The 21,535-nt window shown below is 36.9% G+C and overlaps 1 protein-coding gene across 6 annotated transcripts; it reads right to left on the bottom strand.

The window, feature by feature from the left end:
• Positions 1 to 368: 368 nt before the first annotated feature.
• Positions 369 to 20,376, bottom strand: PNPLA4 (patatin like phospholipase domain containing 4). 6 transcript variants are annotated; one of them, XM_031050998.2, is made up of 9 exons: positions 20,218 to 20,376; positions 18,676 to 18,974; positions 17,764 to 17,890; positions 12,209 to 12,393; positions 8,291 to 8,385; positions 7,980 to 8,115; positions 6,951 to 7,016; positions 3,211 to 3,363; positions 369 to 1,114 (listed from the first exon to the last, which is right to left on the bottom strand). In XM_031050998.2, the coding sequence occupies exons 2-9, from the start codon at positions 18,826 to 18,828 to the stop codon at positions 983 to 985; spliced, it is 1,047 nt and encodes a 348-aa protein (XP_030906858.1). In that variant the 5' UTR covers positions 18,829 to 18,974; positions 20,218 to 20,376; the 3' UTR covers positions 369 to 982. The 6 variants fall into 6 exon arrangements, with proteins under 6 accessions (XP_030906858.1, XP_030906857.1, XP_030906856.1 ...); XM_031050997.2 differs by having other exon boundaries at positions 20,198 to 20,376; XM_031050996.2 differs by having other exon boundaries at positions 20,124 to 20,376.
• Positions 20,377 to 21,535: the final 1,159 nt, after the last annotated feature.

The raw sequence follows: 21,535 nt of genomic DNA on the forward strand, positions 1-21,535 counted from the left end.
TGAAGAGGCTTTCAAACATAGCAGAATTTTTATAATCTTATTTTTCAACTGCATATTTTCTTCTGGAGGAATTCTCTAATTTCATACATGTTTAAATCAATCTCTTTAAGAAATAAACTTCAAAAGCCCACTTTAAAAGGCAACAGTTTGTTTTTAAATAAACTGTTGTGGATTTTAGCATTAAGGCATTAAGACTGAAAATCTTGAACATGCAAGGTGAATGGTAAGCAAGATATATGAGCCTGAGTTCATTACCTGCTGACTTGCTTCTCTCCAGTAGACTGGTTTGGTTGGGAGGGTTTTTTTTTTCCAGATACTCAGATTGTTACAACATGCCAAGAAATTTATAAATGAACTCTTGACAAAAATTCCAAGAAAATATACTTATTTAATTTTAGCAAAGAAAACATAATAAATAACAATCTCATATACCCTTTTTTACAAGATTTTTTTATGTTCAAACATCACAATTCTGTTACAAAATTTAACTAGTATTTAAAATTTTAGAGGACCATATTCACTGAAAAAGTCAATAACTTTTAATGTTAAAAAATATACAGAGTTAAAGTGCAAACATTTTATTTCTTCTGGCTAGTGCTAAGCATTCAAGTCCTTTACAACACTGTAAAATATATACTGGATCAGCAATATCACAAGCATGCAATTAGCACGCACAACTATTAAAAAGTGAACGATACAGATCGTAATTTTTCATGGTTCCCAAACTTGAGTCTTCAGCTGAAGCAAAACAGGTCTAAGGTTGAATCTTCTCAAAACAAAGCAATTACCAGGCAAGTACCATTCCACATTTTGACATGTTTACACAGGTCTTTGGAACGCAACTGATACTTTCTCAGCAGAATCAGACGTAATGCCATTGTGATTTTTTATTTTCTCAAACAGGAACTGGGACAGCAATCTCTGAGATTCTGTAGGAATTGTTTTGACAGCCATCAGGTTTTGTTAATTTTCTGTGTTCAGTCTACTCAAACCAGTTTTCTTTCAGTAAAAAATGAACAGCATCATCAAATCCATTTTGGTACAATGATTCCATTTTCTCCTGGTTTGGTGGGAAAAAAGCTTGATTAAGTCTTACTAGGTTGGCCAGAGACAGCTGCAAAAGAGCAAGAAGCTATAAATTAGCAAGAAGCTATAAATAATAATATAAATTATTAAAGCAACTTATCTAGACTTGACTGTGTTGCTACCTGTTCTGTCATGTTTCATGCAGCATATGTAAAAACAGAAGTCCAGCATGGCTATGTCTACACTAGTGAATTAGCCATGTCCAGGTACACTGCTGAGAGCCAAGACAAACTGGCACTTAGGGTCTGAAATATGCACTAGTAAACTCACAGCATCCAAGACAGACTGCATGCCTGTAAAACTGCCCAAAGTTTCTGAAACATTTTGACTTTGGAATCATTCCCAGAAGTGCCTGGCAGAGTGGTCCTGGCACATGCTAAACTTGTGCAAGGAAATATTTTGACAGTTTACTAGTGCAAACAACCACAATCTTGGGAACATTCCCAAGCAGTGTTTAACATACGAGTATAAATGTAGCTTGTATCAGCAACAAATTAAGAACTACTCAGCATGCCAAGTGGTCATTTTGATGGTGTAAAAAGATTTCAGAACTTTGTTCTTAAGTACAGGCATTATTAAATTGTTTATGACAAAATTAAAACTAATGTTCTTAATTTATTAATACTTTAGCTAAAGCCTTTATTATACACAATTTTGCAAAACAGTATCAAAATAATCTTCACTATTTGAAGTAAGCAATTATTCGAATTCTGGCTCTAATAGATGGAGGAGTTTTGAGGAAACACAAAACTATTCACATTCCAGTACTGATAAATTAAAATATACAACTCTTCATTTTATGCAAATTACATTGCTAAAAAAAAAAAAATACTCCTAGTGCACATTTTTACAGCTCTAAAAGCTAAAGGTGCTTCAAATGGAATAGTTTAAAATGTTCCCCAAGTTTCTGCACAAGTCTGCACCTGCACGACCTTAGAACCACTGTAAATCTGCAATTAACTTTGTCTCTAAAATAACCTAATCTCCAGCTCAATTTTCCTCCTCTAGATGCACTAGAGTTTAGATACGAATCATGACTAAGAAATATGCAGTAATCGAGTGCGTATTATTTCAATATATATGAAATCAATAATCCTACTGCAGTGTTCAAGGCCAGGTTGGATGAAGCCTTGAGTGATATGGTTTAGTGTGAGGTGTCCCTGCCTATGGCAGGGGGGTTGGAACTATATCATCTTAAGGTCCTTTCCAACCCTAACTATTCTATGATTCTATGATTGTACTTTGTGATCTTTTACCAAGTATTGTTATGCTTAAAATCTGTGAAACATTATAAAGATTCAGAAATTGGTCCATTTTAGTATTGCATTACCTAACACTAATTTTACTCAAATTAAGAAAACATAGTAAGAACTGTCTAAAAAAAATAAACAAAAAAGTACCAGTTTTTGTTAATCTTTATTTTTCTTTAAATGGGATTTTTTTTGACAGCTAGGTCTACTGCTATTCAATATTTTCTTTTATCATGTCAAAGGAAGCAAGACTGAGGTTAAAGTTTATGAGAAGAAGCCTGCAAAGACACAAATGTCAATGATGAAAACGAGGGCATAAAAATCAGTCTTAGCTTACATTCCAGTATGCAGAAATGTTTCTGTAACATCTAACAAAATGACTTCTGAAAAAGCACTGTGGTCACAAATGTTCACAAGCTTTCTTGAGCAGTGAAGTGACAAGTCATTGCATACCATTTCAAATATACAACTTAAGAACTTGTATTTTAAATTCAGTTAGAGGAGCTGATTTCAATAAGCATGAAGGGCTGTTCTGGCATTTCCCTCTCCAAGGTATTCTACAGACGTCCTATAAATACTGCCTAGCCAAAACCAGCTGACACTTAAAGCAAGCCTAGATTATTTACATTTATAAGCTTGGATAATTTGCTCAATTTCATACTAGATCAATGTTTTTCAACCTTTCTTCTTTATTCTGCATTTTCCTTCCCTTGTATTTAAGAAAAAGTTTACCCTCCATTTGCAAACCAGAAAATGCCAAAATATTACTTAAGTTGATATATAGACACAAACCAGACACTTAAAAATAAGCGTAGCCTTAACTGCACAACTACTTTTTCTTCTTCTGAATTTATTTAACAAACAAGCAACTCACCATTATATCTTGTTTTGCATATTTAATATAAAGATCCACATATCCCTTATCTTGTGGACATATATCTAAACGACCACTGAAAGGAGAAATTGTCACAGTTCTTCCAAAAGGCAAGATAGGAAGGCCATTGGTAATGCCACCATCGACCCACTTCTATTGGGAAACAGAAATATTTTAAAAGTAACATTAGTACAGTATGATCATAACTGAATACTTCATCCTTCCTGTCCTTCCTCTACCCCACCCTCAAGAAAACTTACAAGATTCCTTCTCGGAATACCATTAATAACTTGTGTATAAGACATTAAAATCAAAGAGCTGACAAAGTACACACAAAGTGTTTCATTAATGAGCATTTCACATAATGTGTAAATACATAATATATTTATCAAGCTACTGATAAGTCTTGTTAGTTAACCTAATAACAAAATGCCCCAGGCAGAATTTTTTGCAACACATACATGATGACATCAGATCGTAATATTACACATGGAACATATAATTCTAAAACATTACTCTGATGCAAACTAGGAGCTGGACAACCTGTATGTTCAAGTAAAGTGACTGCAGAAACTAAGCCAAAAATGACTCCTCTCTTCTCCCAGAGCTTCTTGTATTATTACACACACGATACAAGACAGCAATAGCTGGAAAGTAGAAGGTAAAGGTGGAAAAGAACTGAAAAACTATGGCACATAAGAGGGAGCAGGTAACAAGTCTGCTGAAGAAGTTGAGTATAGGAAAGAATGAGGAAGGAAAACCAAAAAGCAACCAACTGAATTCTTGCAGAACCCCACACAGGAAAGACTTGGGGATACTGGTTGACAAAAAGCTTAACATGAGCAGTGTTGTGTCTCAGCCGAGAAGCCAACTGTATCCTGGGCTGCATCAAAAGGAGTATGACCAGCAGGTTTAAGAAAGCAATTCTTCCTCTCTACTCTGTTCTCATGAGAGCCCACCTGCAGTACTGCGTTCAGCTCTGGGGCCCACAACACAGGAAGAACTTGGACCTGTTGGAGCCAGTCCAGAGAAGGGCCACAAAGACGATCAGAGGGCTGGAACACCTCTCCTATGCAGAAAGGCTGAGAGAGCTGGGGTTTTTCAGCCTGGAGAAGGCTCAGGGGAGACCTTACAGCAGCTTTCGCTACAGTTAATCTGGAGAGGGACTTTTTATATGAGCAAATAGTGATAGGACAAGGGGTAATGGCTTTAAACTGAAGGAGGGTAAATTTAGGTTAGATATGAGGAAGAAATTCCTCCCTCCAGTGGTGAGGCACTGGAACAGGCTTCCCAGAGAAGTTGTGGATGCCCCATCCCTGGCAGTGTTCAAGGCCAGATTGGATGGCGCTTTGAGCAATGTGATATAGTGGGTTCTGTCCCTGCCCATGGCACGGAGGTTGGAACTAGATGATCTTTAAGGTCCCTTCTAACCCAAAGCATTCTAGGATTCTGTGATATTTTGTGTCTAGGGGCACAAGCCTGGTCTTTACAGGCACCACAGCCAAATTTCATTTCAGTGTGAGCCAAATGCTTCCCAAAAAGTATTATTCCCAGAAAGAACACTGCTGCAAGCAGTTTACCCTAGGGCTCATTCTCTATAGGTTGTAGGGACAGGCTATCAAAAAATTTGGCTATGATTATCTGATACTATTCCAGCAGAAGTGCACCATACTCCCTTACTTGCCGTGTATCATGTACCTAGAATATCATACTGAATTACATTTTAAAAACGCTCCCAGACGACCTGGTAATATATACGCAGGTGACATATGTAGCACAGAGAAGATGCACATTAACTGTTCTGAAGCACATATAAAGCCAGTAGACTTCAGTAGCTAGCAGACAGAAAGCTTGACTCCATGCTGCCCTAGAACACATTGCCTAAGGAATTTAATACTTGAAACTAGTGTAAATGCAGGAAGACTGAACACTGGCCTTTTATAGTACAGCTTCCACAAAACTTGGAATACACTAATATGACAGGTGGCCTCACAGAGACAAATGAATATCCAATCCATCTTACTGATTTCAGTGCTGATAATGCCTAGATCATGAGGTTACATGCCATGTATCTAGCTCTACACTGAATGCTTTAGGGCCTCCAGTACCCTCTCACATAAACTCATTACTATTGCAAGTGAGATCCTAAGTTCTCACCCTGGTCTAAGTGCTGTGGACTAAGAGAATGGAAGCCATGTCCATTTAACAGAAAAAAAATAAAGTAAAATAAAATAAAGTAAATTAAATCCCCAAACCACCAATGCACTGTTTTACAGAGTATGAGAAAAGTCAATGCAGACATGCAGAACTAATCACTCCAACAACTAACAACAAACAAAAACAACCTCATTCCCCAAAACTACCTTTTCTTAATCTCATTTATGGAGAGTAGTAAGAAGCTTTGGGAATGACAACAAGCTTTCAAGTAACAGAATAACCAGTTTCTGCAAAAAACATTCATTGATTTCACTTCTGAATGCAAAGAACTAAGTTAGGCAGGAATGAGAACTATGCACTAGGAAGAAGCTGCAGGCATTTCAGTAAATACTACAAAACCTCTGCAAATCATAATAGCAGAGTTTATCCAATCAGATGAGTTTTAAATAAGCTTTAGACAAACTCTGAAGCACCTATTCAATTTAATTGAAAGAACAACACATTTCTTTCCTTTAACTAATGGCAGAACGAAGCTAAACATCCATGCATGCCCACTGCACTGCACAAACAACATATGAAGACTCCAATCATCAAAATTTCCAGATCATGGGAAGCTGCAAGCAGTCTCTATTCAACTCAAGCTGTCAGGCAATACTTATTTAAATCCTTCCAACATTTTAGTTGATATGCATTGCTGTATACATAATTCTAAAGTTGTCAAGCTTTCTGACATAATGATCTCCAACTCCCTCTTGCTACAAACAAACATATATTGTTTTGGAGATGTGTTATTTTGTCTTTATAGGGTTGCTGTGAGGATTATGCATGTTCTAAAGACATCATGTGGATATGTATGAGGAAGTAAAGGGAAAAGTATCCTGTAGTATTTCTCAGAAAGAAAGAAATAGCTATTTTTATGCTTCTAGTTTTACAAACATACTAAACAGTCAAAATTATTCTTGAAGTATTAAGATATTTATGTAAGAAAGACAAAAATGTTCTTGAAGATAAATCAAGTACAGGCAACTGTGAAAAGATTTTCTTATAGTACCATACACCTCTGAAAACTTCATAACTGTGTGCTATAGGAAAAAAAGCTTATTTTTCAGTGCTTGTCCAAAGGTAAGAGATTTGAAAGTGCATGGTAAGCATGTAATTCTGTACAGAACATGAGAACACATATGTAAACAAGCACACATATTCCAGCAGTGTCCAATTTAACAAGACCTTCCTTACCATTCTTTCTGTTAAACAGAAAAGCAGATTGTTGGTCCTTTAAATTTCAAAAAGCATTTTTAGAGTTTGTAACACAGCTTGTCATGAGAAGCATCTTTACTAAGACTACTTTAAGGAAATAGCTTCATGCACAGAGATCATCTCAGTCTCAGCACCCGCAATTTTTGAAACAACACATGAACAAATTTATGTCACCTTTTTAATGGTGTTAATCTACAGTATCAACAGAAACAATAACTATTCTAATATAGTATTGCAGTTGTCTTCCCTTAAAATCATATAATTGCATCATAAATGAAAAACACTCTTTCACAAAAAGTTTGTAGTTAAACTTAACGAAAGATTACCTCTCCTTTATATTCCACTGGCTTAATTCCTGCATACACTGGTACAAAACTACTTGCTAGCAGGACCTACAGAAAATAAATGAGAAAGATGAGAGAAAAAAAAAGTGAAGAAAAGGCAGCAAAGTAATTCTGAACCAATACATATTTTCATATATGTATACCTATATTAAATAATATAGCAGTAATCAGTCAATACATTAGTTTTATAATGCATACATTTACATGCATTGAGATTTTGTTACTGAGTATGCTCTTTTTTCTCTAAGTGTTAATTATAAAGATCTTATTTACTCTATCTTTTCCCATCCACAAGAGTAGGGAAAGAAGGAATTCCTTCTTATTCTATTTCCTCCTTTATTCTGCTGTATCTTAGGATATCCTCCACTAAGATAGTAAATTACTAGAAAGAACATTTGCTTTACATGCACCTGAATTCCTCCTACCGTTTCATATCAGCTTATGTATACAATCCTGATCCAGATTTTAAAAGTGACATTCAAAAGAAGAGACGAGCTGTAAAAGATATGCTTTCCAGTGACAGTTAAAATACAGTTTATATATGGTATTTAACATTACATTATATCTATTCCCCATAAGCACCTGTAGAAAGTGCTGGATTTTCTGTAAGCTTCCTTTTCTTTACTCTTTTTTTTTTGATGAAATACAGTATAAATGGTATCAATGAAGAGATATAAAAAGACTCAGCAATTGTTACAAAATATTGAGATTGTCTGTTTTATTCTCATCTACTGTAACCATTAGTTACCCTTTTGCTTTTTAAACACACTTTGCCTACAAAGTAGTACTTTAAAGACAGACAAAAAATACAAACACCAAAATAACTTTTAGTGGAAATTGTGAAACTGTAGGATTGAATTCTGCTTTCATTGTTTACGTTATGGTTATACCACCACTGACAGTGTGACTATTTGAGTAAAATAGTGATTTATTATAAAGCTAATAACATTCTCCTAATCTTGAGGAAACCGAAGCATTTTTATTTAAAGCAGCAATATTTAACATCATTACCTTAATGAGGTCCTCCCTGGAGGCAAAATTTGAAACCAAATGATTTTCCCCATTTCTGGTGTTAGTGACTGACACATAAAGCCGGTTCTCAGCTATCTCATGAACATTAGGAGGAAGAATAGATTCTATGCCTTCCCTAGAGTAATGAAAATGCTTAGCATTATTCACCATCATTATTTTAAAACCTTGCAAATATGTTAGGGGTGAAAAATTGCTGAGAGCCACACAGTATAGAAAAAAATATGCACACTCTCCATTTTTATTTAGAGCTTCACACATAAATGATCTTACAAATGCATTAAGATAGGTACCTAAGTGTCTTCATAAAATCATAACCAGGCGTTATAGCACCGAAGTCCAATTTTCTAACTTCCTCTGCAAATCCATAGGCAAACTGCTTACTTTGCTGGAAATTGAAAACATTCACTATTAAGGATGTTTTAGTTATGGGAAGTATGTTCAACTGTGGTATCTAAAACATACTAGCAGCTAAAACTTTTAATCAAGAGATAGCTGTAAGATCAGACTGAAATATTTTCTTTTATCTGCTTGGTCAGTAATGTTATACACATAACAAAATGTTGATCCTTTTATAAGAACTGTTTTGTAAGAAATTTAGATCCCAAATAAAAATAATTGTAACATTAATAATACGAATAACAATCCCTCACAAGATTACAACTTTAACAATCAAGGAAAGTTAAAGGTTATTTTTCTATGCATTACTACTGCTAAACAGTCAGTTCTCTGAACCATGCCATTACAACAATGGTCATTTATATTTCAAGTGTGAACTCACCTTTTATTTCAAAGACTACTTTAATACTAAAACCAAACACAAGATGCCTATAAGCACATAAGATATTACAATTTCTTCTCATTAATGCAAAAATCATGCTACATAACTACATACACATATATAAATACATGCTACACAAATAAATACATATATTTATTGAATATAATACTATGAAAGTACTTAATGTATGGAATACTGTGATGAATGATGACATACGAAGAAAAAGCATTGCAGAAAACCAGACAATAGAGTCCACTGAACAGAGAACTTCTTTTATACAAGCTGAAATACCTAGCATTAGTGACTGCAGAAAAATAGCTTAAAGTGTGAGCCATAGGAACTCCAAAGGGAGAGTAAAGGAATTGGTAGCATTTATCTTTTAGCAATAAGATTCTGAAACAATAAATTATGATTCAGAATGCTTAAGACTCACTATCCAGTATTTGTATTTCCTTTTTTTTTTTAATCCTTTCATGTAGACTTCTCTAATAATTTGGGGGAAGAAAAAGCTAAATCCAATCTCATGCAGTTTTCTGAAATTGGTACTTGATAAATATATTATACCCATATTTACATATCTAACCACATGTTTATAGAGTAAAAGATGTCTATAGATAGATTTGGGTTCCTGGCATATTAGCTTCCTGCATAAAGGACAAATATGTTGCTAGTAACAAAATAAATGATTGACATGACCGGGGGGGGGGGGGGGGGGAGGTGTGTATGGAAAAAAAAAGTGTGTCCTACTGAGAAGTGTAAAGGATTTAATGGAAGGAAAACCAGGAAAAAGTTGGGGTGAGGATTTATATGAGATCATGAGCACACTGACTGAAGCAGGTTAACTCTGTCACATCACTTGTATGACAGAGCACTCACTTAAGACAGGAAAGCAGTCCTTGCATCCACTTTCTCTATATGGCCTTTGAATAAATGTGTCAAAAACATTCATTAAGAGGCCCATACCTCTTAAAGTAACAAACACTGTAAAGATTTGTGCACATTCATTTCACATAAACTAGATTTACCCACTGAGGTACTTGCCATTGCCAGTTCCAAGGCAATTAAAATATATAAATATATAAACCTAGTTATATGCACAAAGTATTACATTTACTCTACATTAGGCAGTTAGGCTTTTGTAGCCGGAAAGAGGCACATTCAGACACCTCATTCTCCAAATACAGAAGAAACAAAACCCTACAGAGAAGCACTTCAGAACTACTATCTTTAAGCCTAAGATGCTTTAATAAAGTGATGGAGTAACAGGGAGCTGGATGAATGCAAACCTAGGTGAATGACAGAAAACTACTTTCCATATTACAAGTACTAAGAATAAATCATACCTAGACTCTCAATTCTTGTTGCCAAAAGGGACAACTTCTTACAGGTATGAATTGTTTACGGTTTTAGTGCTAGAAGCTTTAAACAATACATCTAAATTTAAAACGGTGACCGAGAACATGTTTAGAAATCGTAACTACTTGTATTAAGCAAACTTGACATCAAACATGATCAAGGTACTTTTGAAATAAATACATACTTATCTCTAACTTTAGAAGGCTCCCTAGAATTCTCAAGTCCCATGCCTTTTCAACAGAGACAAAAATCCAAGATACGACAGAAAAACATTTGCAAACTGTCATATTAGAACAGCAACAGTCAAAACAAGAAATCCTCAATGGTAAAATTCTCTCCAAGATAAGGAAAGGTTGCTTTAGAGCTTTGAGACTATGAGGAGATGGAGAAAGTCCTAATTATAGCTTGTCTAACATAGCCATCTCTGGAGAGAGAAGGGAAACAAAAAGAGGGAAAAAGAATTAATTGATGCAAGATGTAGATATAAAATATTTTAACTCAGGAATGTAATAATATAATTACCCTGATATGAAAAGTTAACTCTATTCAGTACACAACACTGCCTTTACTTAAATTCCATTAGAATTAGGAAGAAATGCAATACAGACTTAGCTTTCACAAAACAAACAAACAAAACAAAAAAGAACGTTCTAATATTTTTACTTAGAAAGATCTTTATAAGTTAGACCAGGCTAGGAACAAATGCTCAATTGCTCACCTAGACCCTACAACATGCAGAAAAATTTCCTTGAACTGTTAAAAGGATAGCTGCTGTGCTTACCACAAAGGAAATTAAAAGGTAGAGGTATGCATCATACCAGGCAAACTTGAAATTGAACTACTAGTCAGAGGCTAGTAACACCTGAACAGAATTCAACTCAGGTTCTCTGCACAACAGAGTGGAACTTGCCCAATACCAAATGACATAAAAAATGTACCTGGGGTGGTGGTGAACAGAAGCCAGGGAATAACTTATTGCTGAAAGCAATAGAAGTATAGCTAACTCTGCAAGCTATGTTCATATCCCAGCAGAAACAAGCAACAAACAGAAAGATCAGTGGCAAAGTGTGGTATTAGCAGGGATTATTAATTTAATCAAGTGCAGTGAAAGGTGTAATAAGAGAGGCCTAGAAAAAGTTACACAATGCTCACTGGACTGAAACTTAAGTGTACTTAGACAAACATCTAACAGCCTTTCCCTCCCCCCAGTAATGCTGTTTATTATAATTCAAAATATTAAAGAAATAGCATTTTGACAAGGCCTAGTCCTCTATAAAAGTCATACCGGCACTTCAGGAGGACAACCTATGGGGAAAACCAACCAAACAAAAATGAAAGCGAATGCTCTCCCACAGAACCCGTAATAGAGTTGTCATCAAATATAATGTTGCTGTCTCTACATGATGCCACATTCACGGTAAGAGTGGCATCTCTGGAGAAAAAGCCCACAAACACACAGGTATGCAGCACACAACAAAATGCTACAATGATATAATGGGACTACTGCTGTTACACTGAGAACGGTATTAGTGAAAAGGAGGTGCACAAGCCAATTCTTGCACTGGCTAATGAAGCACAGTCAGGAAGGAAAAAATTGAGCCAGTGTGTGGTGTTCTTTGACTTTATGAAGATACACTCCATCTATCATTTTCATCTCCTTTCACAAAAAAGGGAAAGAATAGTGCTATTCATTTGCACAGTAAAGCCTACCTCTAGCCAAGACCACAATGATTAATTTGGTAATGCACGGGGATTAAGTGCACACAGATTTTGGTATATTAAAGTATATCTGGCTCATACAACTGAACATTCACACACATTAAATTTATATTTACATAGCCTAAAATAAGTTTCTTATGACAGGTTTTTTTTTCCATAAAGAAATACTTGCTTCATAAACATTTTTGCCTACTAGGCAACAGATTTTGTTTATAAAAACATATACACAAGTCCTGCTCCTTTACAGTAATTAAAACAAGAACCAAGATATTTTTAAAAAAATTAACGGTAGATGATATATTAAAAATATCCTTGAAAATTATCGTGTCCTATACCTATGAGTTTATTAATTTACCTCTATATTTTCTGGTACTGCTAATAAGACAGTGGCAGCCAGTGATCCCGCAGAAGCTCCCGCAAAAGCTTTCACCTCTTTCAGTAACTTCTTACCATGCTTGTAAAAAGCAGCTGCTGCCCCCAAGTGGTAAATACCCAGAAAACCACAAGCCGCAAATGACAGATTGATGTGTTTCATTTTTGCTGTGGAAATAAAGATTCACAGTCAGAAAAAGAATCAGTTAATTTTATCTTATAATATACGTCTACTACTTTAGGACAGAACACATAATATACTACATCTAAATAACAAACAGCAGTTTATTTAAGAAAAGTAAAAACTTTTGATTACCAAATACATCAAACAAGTGGCAATTAGTCATCATCTCCAAAATTGGAAATAACCCTAAACTACTGCTTGGGACAAATCCCTTTTTCAATCAATCAATAAATATACACATATACATACAGACATATATACACAAAATTACTATGTATTTTAATCTAACTTGTCAAAGCAATACAAAGAAAAGGTGGCTACTCAGAAGTGGTTATTGGAGAGCGAATATTGTTAGTCATCTACAGTCAAAGTCAAATAAATTATAAAACTGATGGCTACTGTGTCATCACACTCCCCTTACACATACACAGCCCTGAATCCAATATAATTCTGTAAGTAAGTAGCTTGTTTCCTGCACCTTTGGAACTAATTTCCTTAGTAGTATTATTAGCAGTCATTAATAGACAAATTATTAGAGTAGTTTCTTATTAAAAAAAAAAAAATTACAAAGCCCACAACATATTGTTACTACTATTAAAATAAGAAATAAAAAGTATTAAGTAAAATATAAAGTACTAAATGTCGGAAAACATATTCTGAAGGTGTCAAGAACAGAGTAATCTAAAATTAACAAAACACAAATACAAGTGTAAATTCAGATTATTAGGCATGGTTTATTAAAAAGAATAACATATGATGCTGTATTTTTCTTTAGCTCGTTTCTGCAAATAACTACAATTATGAAAGCAAGATATTCCACAGATTATATTGTACAGATATACAGGATATTGCACAGATTATCTTAGTTTTGAATCAAAAATAGACACCTACTCTATCTGGGTATATATCAATATAATGGGACAAAAAAAAATAAGACAGCTGATGAGATGTTTCTTTTGGAAATAATATACAGACACTGGTATCTGTTCTCATGAAGAGAGGCAAAAGTACAGAAACAGAATTTGTGCTGAATAGGCAACTTAAACTAGAGATGAGAGGTGCAGGAAAGGTGAGGATAAGAGCCAGGTTTCAAGAACACTAGCAAAGAAGACATACTAAACTGCTAAAGTGAACTATTTACCCATAACATTGTCTCCGTTGAGAACACACGCAGAATTAGTCTCGAGGAGAAAAGACAAGGTAGAAAGAATCATGCCTCGCCTATACCTCCCAAGGAGACCTTTCACTGTGCTTTTTGCAACCAGATTTGCCTATCCCACATTGGCCTTTTCAGTCATCAGCACGCCTGTAGTAAGTATGGGTCCAAATATTCATTCGCGAAGTCAAGCCATCAATCAATCTTTAAAACCCAATAATATCTCAGTGACAGGGAATACTGTAATGTTTGGTGCATTGATCATTTTGCTAAAACACTATCGACTGTGCTTTACCCCCTTTATACTGAAACCCCTTGCATATCCACTTATAAGTAGGAATACCTGTAATGTATCTTACACATTTGTACTGATAGAAAGGATTTGAGGTTGACTCTTGCTGTGACAATGACAGAAAGGCATTTGCAATGAAGTAAATGCTAAATCATGTTGCTAATTTTACAAATAAAGGACCTTTTAATCTAAATAAAAATCACTGTACTGCAGAGAAGATAGAAGTTTACTCAAGATTTTACTGGAAAACAACAAACACAATTCTACTTTGAATATTTTTTTTTTTCAGTCAAGTGCCAGGAAACTAAGACTTTGAAGTATGATGCCATGATGTGCTTCCTTTCAGGCTAGCTAAACTCTCAGGAGTTTAATGAACTGCTGCAGCTGTTTCCATGCCTTCTACAAATTAGGAGTAAAGATGCATTTGCATCATGGGCCACTCTGTCAAAAAGGTGAACTTGGTCAAACCAACTGCACTATTAGGTATGAAGAAACACAAGCATGGAAAAATTAACTCCCATTTTTTCCCAAAAAAGATTTCAGTCTCAAGACACTACTAATATGAAACATTATATAAAATAAAGGCCATATTTATGTAATTGATTGGTCAGAAAATAAGCAAAGGAAGAGTTCACAAATCCCAAGAATTACATCTACGAGATTTAGGAAATACAATTTTAAGATAATGGGTAACATACGGTTATGTAAATAAAACCAAGCATATATATGCTTATGTGCATGCACCATCTTCTGAACTTCCTACAAGGTGCATCTACAAAGCATTCCAAAAAGTATCTCTCTCTACTGTAAGATATTTAGATGTTCACAAAAAAAAACAATCAAAAACCCAAGCCAAACAAAACACACCAAAAGATGAAAACTAAAGCATACTTATACTGAGAAATTTAAGATTAAACAAAAAAACCCCACAAAAGATCAGAACAAAACCTACTGAAAATATACTGACTAAAGTCAGATGCCCATGCCTTTTTTTACAAAGCTTCATGAGGAAATTTCATTATCTGATGAGTTTTATTCCTAATTACCAGTTATTGAGTAACTGCTGTTCTCTTGAATGTCTGAATACATGGCATTCATTTTTTAATGAGAGTTAATTCTTAATACTTAGATCCCATACTTCTTGTTCTTTATTCCCCTACCCAAGAGCCAGAAAGAGATTATTGAGTATTCACATCAGTAGCTTGATTGACAGAAGGATTCAGTGAGAGATAAACATGCAAAATGAAAAAATAACACTAGGATTTCAACTCAAGAAATACTGTTAAAGAATACTGCCAGTCTCATACTCTATTTAGAGCAGACTAATTTCAAGTCCAAAAAGATGAAGTGAAAGCAACCCAAACAGGAGTTAAAAATCCTCAACCTTTTTTTTTTCTTACCTCTTCCTGCCCCTCCCCTCCCCCTCCCCCCAGTAGAAGTACTTGATCCGCTGGATTTGTATGGCATGAAATACAGCACTGTTTTACAGGTCCCCCAAGAGGACTTCAAATCAAAAGTAACAACAGTGCAGTTGCATTATCAAGGCACTAAATTTTTATTAACTGAAATCAGTTCACGTTATGTATGTCACATGTACATGGAATTTAAAAATATTTCAGTACAAATGTTAATTGGCAGATTACATTCATGTTCAAATGACAGATCCAGTGGTTACATCTAGCTGCATGACTAAGAAATAGGTTTTGCACATACATATAATGACACTATGACTGGGTAAATAGCGAGAAGTAAAAAAAAATAAAACGTTGAGTTATAGCATAATTCTGGAGGTCTGCTGCCCAAACCTTCTTCTGCTCAAAATAGGGACAAACTGGACTGCTCAGGGCTTGCACTATGCATCTGCCTGCGGGGAGGTTCTGTACATTGCATTGAAGGCCTGTTAAAACAAATCTGTAACAAAGCACTAACGTACAAAGATGATACAGATGAAAAAGAATTGTGGTTCTATAAGGAGCTATCTACATGACAGATGCAGCTAAGCAATGTCGCTTCACCTTGCAAAGGAATCTGAGTAGAAGAAAGCAGGCATTAGAGCAATAAATAGAAAACCAATGTACACACTTTTATGAGAATACAGACTTTCCCTCTTCTTTTGATTCTTGCAAATACATAATGGCAACACTTGATTTGCAAGTTAGAATGGTGAATTTCAGAGATAGTATGATTCAGAAGTGTCTTTTGCTTTGATGATCTAGGTAGACCACTGTTCTTCTGATCAAAACGAATAGTTGGATTATAACAATTCCCAAGAGGACATGCAGAAAAATTGAATTAAGTCTACAGGATGACTATTCCCCTGCAGATTTCTTACAGACTACCAGAAATATGAGCATAGTCACATCTGGACATAGGCCATTTTTTCAGGAGCCTGAGCAAACAGCAGAAATCTTGCTATCTTAGAAATGCTCTGAAACACCTGCTTCACAGAACTTCAGAACAAATACTCCTGGATGGTTCAATGTAAGTTCTGACCATTAAAGGTATTATCTATTAACTCAAAGTTATCATATTGCCATGTCTTAGGAAAAAATGTCAATGGAACTGAAAAGATGCGTAAGTACATTTCAGCTGGGCAGCGCTCACTGTAAAGTTATGTCATAAATACGACATAGCAATAGCACAGAGCAACTGCTTTTGCTACTGCTTTTAGAAAACATTGTCAATTTAACCAAGTGGATAGATATGCTTCTGTTGTATCCAAGCTAAAAACCAGAAGAATAAGAAAAGAGAAGCAAAAGAAGAAACCAGAAGGATGCTGGTCCTGTTCAATCTCATTACTTTACAGATAATGCAGGAGCATTCAGGAATAAACATAAACCTTAGACTTCTATTTAAAAGATTCTCATGTCTGTGAAAACAAAAAAAAAAATGCTGCTGATTAAATATACACCAGGGAGGGCGTAAGGGATGGGGGAGCAGGGGAACATTTTTGGTTTACTCAGCAGTATCTTTCATTTGTAATGCAAAACTAAAAGAGAAGGTATGTAAGGAGACAAGCCTGTACAGCAGAATTATGACACAGTACAATATAGCTTTTTCAGAATAGGTACTCTCTTCCCAACTGTCATGCACAAGAAATAGCACAGCAGTTTCTCATACTGCTGTTTCCTGTGCAATACAATGATATAAACAGCACAGGATCTGTGTCTTAACCAATCATGACCCCCCTGTCAACCCATTTGTAAACAAAAGCTGAAAATGCCCAAAGCAACTGAATAAAACACCTTTATAAACAAAAATTAAACATGCATAGAATGTGAATGACCAAACACCCTGAAGCACAGGAACTGTGTGAAGCATAACAGCACATCTGAGGATTAGTTATTAGCTAGGAATGACAAAACAAGCAAAATTAAGGAAAGAACTGTTTAGTTATGCAGCATTGCTAAAATAAAGGTTGTAATTGTAATGACTAATTTATCTGAATCAGAAATTACCACTCACACAGGAATGTCCAATTTTTTTTCACATTTATATACATTTTATACAGAAGAAAACGCTCACTAGCATCACAGGTCATTCGCAGCCTTTACAAATACTCAAGAAATTGATTCTCCCAGTCACATAAAATAAGCATTGAAAGAGTTTGATGATGTTGAAGAAAAAAATTAAGATAATAATACAAAATAATCAGTACACTATCTAATCAGCCATTAAGACATTAGGAAAAATACACAAATCTTTGCAAACTAGAAAAATTGTGTATAAGCCCCTTAAAAGGATTTGTGAATTAATCCTTGTGACTGTTTACAGTAAAAAATAAACACATTGCATGATACAAAGATTTCAAATTAAGAGTTTAGACCATGCTGATTATTAATACAAGTCTAGAGAGGACAGAAGAGCTTTCCCTTCTTAAGAAGACAGCAGCAAAAGGCTCAGTACCTTCTAATGAATGTTGCCTTCTATCACGCACTTGACTGGGACTTTTTCCAGCAGCTACTTTAGTTTCTTCTGTACTTGTAGCCATTCCCGTATCTACTACTGATTGTTTATCATTCATTTTTGAAACCTGCAATCATACAGTCAAATATTACTATTAAAAAGAGAAAACCAGGAAGATATAAGATAAACACTATTTATCCCCAAACAGATTAACAGTCAATTAAAATAGTTGTAAAACCATCTAGATGATTCTCAGTTGCTTAGCCCCCCTAAATACACCACAGTGTTCCACTATTTATGCTGGCAGAAATTTGTATTTTAAAGAGAAACTTTAGACATCTAGAAAAAAAAAAAACATTGCTATTTGAAACTCTCAAATTACCCTTCATTTGGTGTCCTTTCCCATTGTTCTTGTTTATAACCACAGTTTTTTGGTTTTGTAGGGTTTTTTTTTTGTTTTGTTTTTTTGTGGGTTTTGTTTCATCTTTAATGATCAGACTCTTATGCTTTCGTCCTCCCTCACCAGCTCGACAAATATTGACCTTCCCCTCCCACCCCCCGCTTTTTTGTTCAATATTGCATTAGTAATGTTTTCCAGAGCTCTGGTCCTATTCTTCCCCAGATGACTGTCACTCTAACTTATAAGCCTGCCAGATATCATGCAGTATTGCCTGAAGTACAATTTAAAAAAAAAAATAGTATTTCCCTTAAACTTAGAACTGTCAGACAAAAAACATCCCTTCTGAAACGCTGGTTCTCCTGCAACTTGCTGCTTGATATACTAAAGGTATCTTCAACTCATAAATAAGGCTTCAAGGTCAAAAGCTTAGCTCTGCAGATTTCTCAAGGAAATTATATTATCACTGTATTGATGCTCATCACTTATACCTACAGCCTTCCAAAAATACTTACTTGGAACTGAACTTTGTTACAGGGTGCTCTTACAGTGCAAGAGTTCAGAATTCCAATCCAGAACTGCTGAGTTTTTGGAAACATACATGATCTGCTTTTTTTCAATTGAAGCAACAGTATTTGAGCACTACAAAGACTTTTACCAGTCCACATTTTCTTAAAAGTGGCCTCTGGATCCAGATGATGTGGTAGCTAAACTGATACTCCTATAAGCTCTTTCACCATGAAGTTACAAAGGAAGTATCGATGAGCTTGGATACCACTGCCAAACATAGTAGAAACTTTCTTCTAAACATAATCTGTTTAAAACATTAAGGAAAAAGTAAAACAAGATTTAAGAATAGTTGAAAGGTAATTGCACACCAAGACTCTGATATTGTAACAAGACCCTCTTCACAAACACTTTTTTTAAAACACACATGTATCAACGGTTGATTCAGTTGACAGTGAAATAGTCCTACGCAGAACTTTTGCTCAGTATTCATCTGGCACTGTGTTCTTCACCACTAGCCATAAATTCAGTTGTTCATTTCAGAAACAAGAAGGGCTAATATTGCTAGCAACACAAGGAACAAACGAACTGTCCCTTATGATTAACAATGTGGACACTGTGCTCTCTCTACCTCAGCTAAAAAAACGTTGCAATGAATGTTCCAGCAAATTCAAACCAACAGCACACAAAACCAAAGTGTGGGTGTCAAGATCCTAGTAAGAAAAACTCAAGCACACTGGCTGATACAAGACAAACCTTGGAATCTTCCATTCTATAAGGATATCCTAGGAGCAACTCACGAAACAAATAGAAATCTGGTTTAAACCCAGCATGACCTTGACCATAAAGAGTAACACATGCAAATTAAGCTTTTCAGATGAAAATCACGTTATTGCCTTGACCATCAGTGCAAAGGAACCCAGTGCGCTTCTGCACAAGCGAGGTCCCGGAAGTATCAACTTCAAACTGAATCCCGACTAAGTGAATTCGAAGTTTTCTGTTTAGTCCTGTGCGCCATGAGAACAGGCCTAGAATGCAACTCGAATCCCCCCAAATACACACTTTCGTTCAGTAAACAACCGGTACAAGTTAAGCAAAACAGAGCTGAACCCCTGAGACATTTTTAAACGTAACACACACAGTCCGTCACATGACAGCTGAAGCGAACACAGCACTAAGTCACCGCGCCTTTTAAACTCGTAAACTTTACCGAAGGGCGATTTTTTAGAGGGCCACGTCCATTCAAATTTCCAGCTCACCCCCAGCCTCTCCCCGCCTCCCCCCCCCCCCCCCCCCCCCCCGGAGACTCCAGCTACTCCTGGGGGTCTACAGTGAAACCTGGGCGTCGCACCCCCGGCACCGGGACCCAGACCGAGCCAGAACGGCCACACGTCCCTCCATGACGACCACGGAGGCAGGTCCGTGGGGAGCCGCAGAACCCACCAATGCTTACAACCTCCGCTAAGCAAGTTCCGCGACGGGTCCCGGGCGGCTCCAAAAGGCCCCAGCCCTAACCCTGAAGCGCCCAACCTCTGCACACAGGAGCGCACCCTATCCGCGGGTGGCTTTATCCTCGGGAGACGGCGAGGGTCTCCCCCGCCGCGCTGCCTTCCCCGGCTGCGGCGACAGCGGTGGCTCCGTGCACTGCAGCTGGTAAAGCCAAAGGGCACCCGCGGAGCCTTGGGAAGCCAAGCAGTGAGGGGGGGCAGTGCAGCCTTTCCCGTGACGCTGCTCCTACGCGCGTGCGCAGCCCGGGGCAGCCCGGCATGACACGGTCAGTCTGTGAGGGGACCGGATGAGAGGGGTGGTTGCGTCTCTTACGGGGAGCTTGTGGTCTGTTGCTTTTCTTTTTTTGGAGGGGGGGGGGGTGTCTTTCCTCCTTGTTCACAGGCGCCGGGTGAGGCAGTGTGCCTGCCTACGCTGGCCTCCTTCTCCTGCTCCGGCGGCCTCCAGAAGGAGGGAGGCCCGCGGGGTGCCTTTTTGGCCGCCTCACAACGCCACCCCTTGTGCTGCCGCTGACAACCGGTCGCCAGTGGCGGGTGTCCGCACCGCTTTCCGGCCCGCCAGTGCGAGGGCGCTTCCTGTGACTGAAGGGGTGACCTTAAGGCGACATTAAGGCTGGGTTTTGGTTTGGTTTGGGTAGTCTTGTCCTTCTTTTGGTGTGTGTGTGTTTGTGTATTAAGAAAGTGAGTCTGCTCACCCTTCTGGCAGACGAGTAGCAAAAGCCAACACAGTATGTAGATTCCAGGTGGAGAGGGATCCTGTAGCCAGCAGTGGATGAAGAAAACCGGAGAGATAAAAGTGTATGTGTCAAGTCTTTCAGGGGCCTTACTGGAGTTAAACTAGCTGGGGAAAAAATACATTAGACTTCACTTAGAAGCCTCCACTTCTGGAGTCTCATTACTTTTTATTGGTATATTGGAAGGGCTGGTACGGGTTTGGGACAGAAGAAGCTGCATCTGTTTTGGGTGGGATCTTGACAGCTTCTTTTGTCTAAAGTGGTTGTGCATAGTTCAGTTGTCTTTCCAAATTCTAAAAAGCAATAGTTGCAAAACAGAGCCCTGGAATTGTTTTGCAGCAACCAAATAATCTCATGGTGGAGTTACTGCCTTTTCATCATCCTGTGCTCTTCCATATTTACAGGATGTTTTTAGATGAGAGATGAGCCCTAGTCATGGAAGAAAAAACCTGCTTTAATTACAGGCAAGAATTCTAATTTGTAGTGGGCAGTAGCATCATGAGCACCACACTTACATTTAAATTAATACTTGTTTCACAGCTGTGACAAGTGCAAAGGTCACAAGCGTGGCAGGAGGACCCTTTTTGTTCTCATCCTGCCAGATGTGGGCTCAAGTACATTAGGCAATC

This window comes from Melopsittacus undulatus, chromosome 2, assembly GCF_012275295.1.
Source record: "Melopsittacus undulatus isolate bMelUnd1 chromosome 2, bMelUnd1.mat.Z, whole genome shotgun sequence".
Lineage (NCBI taxonomy): Eukaryota > Metazoa > Chordata > Aves > Psittaciformes > Psittaculidae > Melopsittacus > Melopsittacus undulatus.

Excerpts from the sequence above, each read along its gene's own strand:
- PNPLA4 (XM_031050998.2), bottom strand. The coding sequence starts at position 18,828 with ATGTGGACTGGTAAAAGTCTTTGTAGTGCTCAAATACTGTTGCTTCAA. Across the intron at positions 12,394-17,763 it reads AAGGCAACATTCATTAGAAG|CAAAAATGAAACACATCAAT; the intron begins GTACTGAGCCTT and ends TTATTTCCACAG. Across the intron at positions 1,115-3,210 it reads ATGCAAAACAAGATATAATG|CTGTCTCTGGCCAACCTAGT; the intron begins GTGAGTTGCTTG and ends GCTCTTTTGCAG.